This window comes from Apaloderma vittatum, unplaced genomic scaffold (genome assembly GCF_000703405.1).
Source record: "Apaloderma vittatum isolate BGI_N311 unplaced genomic scaffold, ASM70340v1 scaffold45056, whole genome shotgun sequence".
NCBI lineage: Eukaryota > Metazoa > Chordata > Aves > Trogoniformes > Trogonidae > Apaloderma > Apaloderma vittatum.
In genome coordinates this window covers 1-4,331 of record NW_009723149.1, presented here as the reverse complement: position 1 = coordinate 4,331, position 4,331 = coordinate 1, and the positions used below count along the sequence as shown (strand labels likewise).

Below are 4,331 nucleotides of genomic sequence, written 5' to 3'. Positions count from 1 at the left end.
TCCCTACAACATGTGAATAAGGCATATAAATGCTTGAATATACTGATTTTTGTACACTTAACTATTATTACTAAGCTACAACATTATAAAGTTACCATGTGTAACTTCAGTAAGCTAAGGGTACAGAACTGATTTAAAAAAAGGTGTTTTCAAATTAATCTCTAATCCAGAAAAAAAGAGTTAACAAGAGAGTTTTCAACTACTTTGGTAGCATCCTTAAACATAAGAAACTAAGAAACATACGAACCGATCTTCAACAGCTGTAGCACCAAGTAAAATAAAATCTCTTTCTATCTTCTCGTACACTTCTGCCAATTTCTTTTCCCTGTCCTGGAGGGCCAACTTTGCATTCTGAAGCAGCTTCTGCGCTTTGCTATATTCTTCTGCTGTGAGCTTTTTATATGCAACGCACAATGTTCGCAGGCCTTCCTAAAGATTGTAATCCAAAAAACCAAAACACATCTTAGAAAACTCTTCTTAGACTTTATATCTGTGTTTATGCTGGAATATTTGAAAATTGGAATGATTTTTCTATTAACATGAAGAGTCTCACTACTCACTTTTATAGTGAAGTGAGTATAGACTCATATATTATAGTATAGACTAGAACATGGGTTAACTTGATTCTGTGCTGCCCTGGAAGCAACTACAACCCGAGGGACAAACCTCAATCCTCCAGAAGAGAAACAGCTCAGCAACCAAACTGGATGTATGAGATTACTGAGGAAAGGAGAGCCAAGGGAAAGGTTTCCTTCCCTATTTGTATAATTAGGCAGTATGAGTCAGAATAAAGAACAATAATATAAAACAGTAGCTCCGCAGAGTCTGATTTTGATGTTGTGCTGCAGCAGAGACACGGACAAAATACCAGTGTTGAAAGTGAAAATCCAACTGTATCATTTCAGTCAAGTGAAAACTAGAACTTAGCTCTGGGTGTTTCAGACTGGATCAGACTTTTGGACCGTGTGATGAGTAAGAAAGGGAGCATATAGACTGTGTGAGGCCGGAAAAAGCCGCTGTAACAGAGAAAGGAAGTTTTGCCACCACAAATATATTGCCTCTCAAAACACCATTTAACTGGCATGTTATCTTCATAAACTTTAATTCAGTAGGTCTTTCTGTAGTTACTCATTACCAATTCAAGACGAAGTATTAAAAAAGCTCCCTGACTCTTGCTAGTGATAAGGGCAGGTGCCAGGTGGATGCCTGTATCTTCTTTCTATACTTAGGAGCCAGTTCTATTTCCACTTATCCAGGATAAAGAAATAACCATTGGTCTGGAATCTCTCTTGACAGACATTAGATGGATATGATATTTAAACATCTCCATCAGCTTCATCAGTCTCCTTTACTTGTAATTATCAGACAGCTGTTTCACACAGTGAAGCTTAGCAAAGCACTTTGGAAAAGAGTTTTGAAGTTTCCCTTCAAAACAAAAGCAGTACTGTAGGTATTTTTTTCACATACCTGTAATATTTGTTTTCACTTTTAAGTACTCTGTCAGTAAATTTTATCCTATTTATAAGACTGGCAGTCATATTTCATTGCAATAGGTTCCACATATTTTCAGACAGAGAAAAAGACCAGTATTTTACAACTCCAAATATCACCTTTTCGGTAAAACTAAGCACTGAATTTCTTTAAAGGTGATTAAGAAATTCATAGCTCATTCTTAGCAAGTAAAAATGTCATGTACAAGGATGATCACTCCACTGGTACCAAATCAAGCAGGAGATCAGAACATTTTTTCTTTCTTTTTTTTTTTACACTGCTATCACATGAACAGATCAATAAAATGGAATCTTACCACTGCATTGCGTTCAACTCTGGATCGTATTTGGTCAATTTTGCCTTCTTTAACTCTAGGAAATATGGAAGAATCTGCTCCTTTACAAAACAGAAATATATCACCTAAAAGAGATAGCATATGGAATTCAAAATAGTGAAATATATCTATCTAAAAACAAAAATAATCAAAATTACTAAGTCTTCAGAAAGATTTCTTCCAACTTTTTTTATAGCATCTGCACTCATGCCAGTACACAGGTCCCTTTTTTATAAGGAAAGGAACACAGACTGTGATTAACGCTTAACTCTTTGACAAAACTGAAACAAATTAAAGTGAAACAAAAACATCTAAGAAGAAACAGAATGTGACAGCCCTACCTGTTGAAGATTTAACAATCACACTCATTCGCCGTCGCACAGAATCAAAACTCAAAACCTCTAGTAATTCAAACCTGAAAGGGAATCAGAATACTTTTTAAATAACTCTGCTTTTCCAGATCCCTAAACTAGTTATTACAACTTGGAGTATATAAATTAAAACATGATTTCTAACATGGAAAATTATGTTGAATACTACGGAATATTGAACTGGTATAGAACTAAACAGCAGGTTACAAATAATAAGCAGTGGAGGCCCTCAGCTTAGTATTTGTCTGCATAATGTTTGTAACTATCTTTGGATGTATAGTCCATATAATTTATTTAAGCAGAAGACTAGAAATCTTGCAGTAGAGCACTATACTGCTTATAAAGTAAATTCCTACCTACAATACCTAGGCAAAAGTCTGAAGTAACCTTCAGGAAAAATCCATCCCATATCCCTAAAAGGGGGAAAAAATAACAGCAGGGTTCCTTTATTTGTGTCCCAGAGTCCCCGCATAGTGAGCAGATTACACACGCAGGAAGACACAGATACAATAGCCTTAACCAGCTGACATCCGCAGAAGTGTAAGGCAACACTTTGGAAACTATGCACATGCCATTTAACAGCTGTGCAACTTAAACGTTATTGAAAAATTTACTGATATTATGGTCTACAAGATTTATTCTACATGTCAAACTGACAAAAAAACCCCAACAGTAACTGCTTTAAATATTCTTTGAACCAGCTACAAAAATTTGGTCTACAGATATTACCCTCCTGTAAATTATATAGATTATTTGTGAAGAACAAATGGAGTGCAGACCATTTTCTATCACAAAAATATTAATTATCATATAGAAAATGAAAAGTATCCATTATCAGGGATTATTAGATTAGGTCATGACCCCTACATCACACTTCTGTCATATTAATACTTCATATTGCATATGCTGTCAAACTAACAGACTAAGTGAAAATATAGAACTCTAGGGTCTATTAAAACTATAAATATTAGTATACTATTATCCTACTAAAATGCACAATTTCTGACTTTTCTGGATTAAAAACTAGGGTATAGGAAAAGAATGATTATTAAACAAATCAGTTAAAAACATCCTCGTCAGTCTATTTTGTTATATTTTTAATCACTCACTTCTCTATGTTATTTTCCCGATTTAAGATCTCCATAAAATTGTCCTTCAGCCTTAGATAGGTGTAACCAAGTCTGTAAAACGAAACACACATCAGGACAATGTATACAACAAACATATACTTACCCACTTTAAGCATGTCATAAGGACTTCAAGATCAAGCTTATCTTCTAGGGAAAAAAAACACCAAAAAGCAACCCCCCCCTCCAATCTGTTTTTGACTTATGAATATGAATAATCGTGACTACATGTTAACAAAACCATCAGCTCAAGATGATTTGGTGTTCATTATTATGATTTTTGTGCTGAAAAAAAATTTGAACCTCAGTAACTAGATCTCTAGATTAAATAGTATAATACCTAATTACACACATACCTCTGTATTCCCTCAACTAAAGCAACTTCATCAGGTGATGATGAAATATATATACAAGATCTCCTTGAGAGACGGTTCTTCTTCAATCCATCTACACTGTCATCATCTTTTACCTGAACGGTGTGGCAAAGACAAAGAGCTCGGAAAAATAGTTCCTCTCTCTCCTGAAAAAAAATAAAAGGAACAGTTGTTATTACGTGCGATTGCTTTTGAATATTCCTTTGAGAACTTTTCTTTTGGAAGGTTACTATACTACTACTCTTTATTATCAGACAAAGGCAGTGTCACAGATCACCTGCCCTTTAGGCAGAGCCGTCTTTCTTAGAGGTCACCACGAAACTGTTTAACAGCTGCTGGAGCTACTGGTGCTGCCACAAGTCGAGCTGCTGATGCTCCAAAAAGCCAGCGTGCATATTCTGCCTTCTCTGAGGGCCTAGATGAGTCTAAAGTGTTGCTTAAACTTCAACAACGTGTCAAGGGACAATCGTGAAGGGACAGTTTTAGGAATCCTGAGTCCAGACAAAGGGCTGCAGCACCTGGAGCACAAGTGTTCATAGAATCATAGAATGGCCTAGGCTGGAAGGGACCTTAGAGATCATCTAGTCCAACCTCCCTAGCATTGGCAGGGACGCCTCTCAAGTAGATCAGGCTA

At 35.9% G+C, this 4,331-nt stretch overlaps 1 protein-coding gene across 1 annotated transcript in view; it reads right to left on the bottom strand.

Moving 5' to 3' along the window:
* LOC104275899 (probable phospholipid-transporting ATPase IH) overlaps positions 1 to 3,843 on the bottom strand; it is a gene marked incomplete at its 5' end in the record, with an annotated part of 29,265 nt that extends 25,422 nt beyond the window's left edge. The window contains 5 exons of the mRNA XM_009871985.1: positions 248 to 429; positions 1,808 to 1,911; positions 2,167 to 2,240; positions 3,306 to 3,377; positions 3,680 to 3,843. Coding sequence (XP_009870287.1) covers positions 248 to 429; positions 1,808 to 1,911; positions 2,167 to 2,240; positions 3,306 to 3,377; positions 3,680 to 3,843 — 596 coding nt within the window. The remainder of the gene's footprint in view (positions 1 to 247; positions 430 to 1,807; positions 1,912 to 2,166; positions 2,241 to 3,305; positions 3,378 to 3,679) is intronic.
* Positions 3,844 to 4,331: the final 488 nt, after the last annotated feature.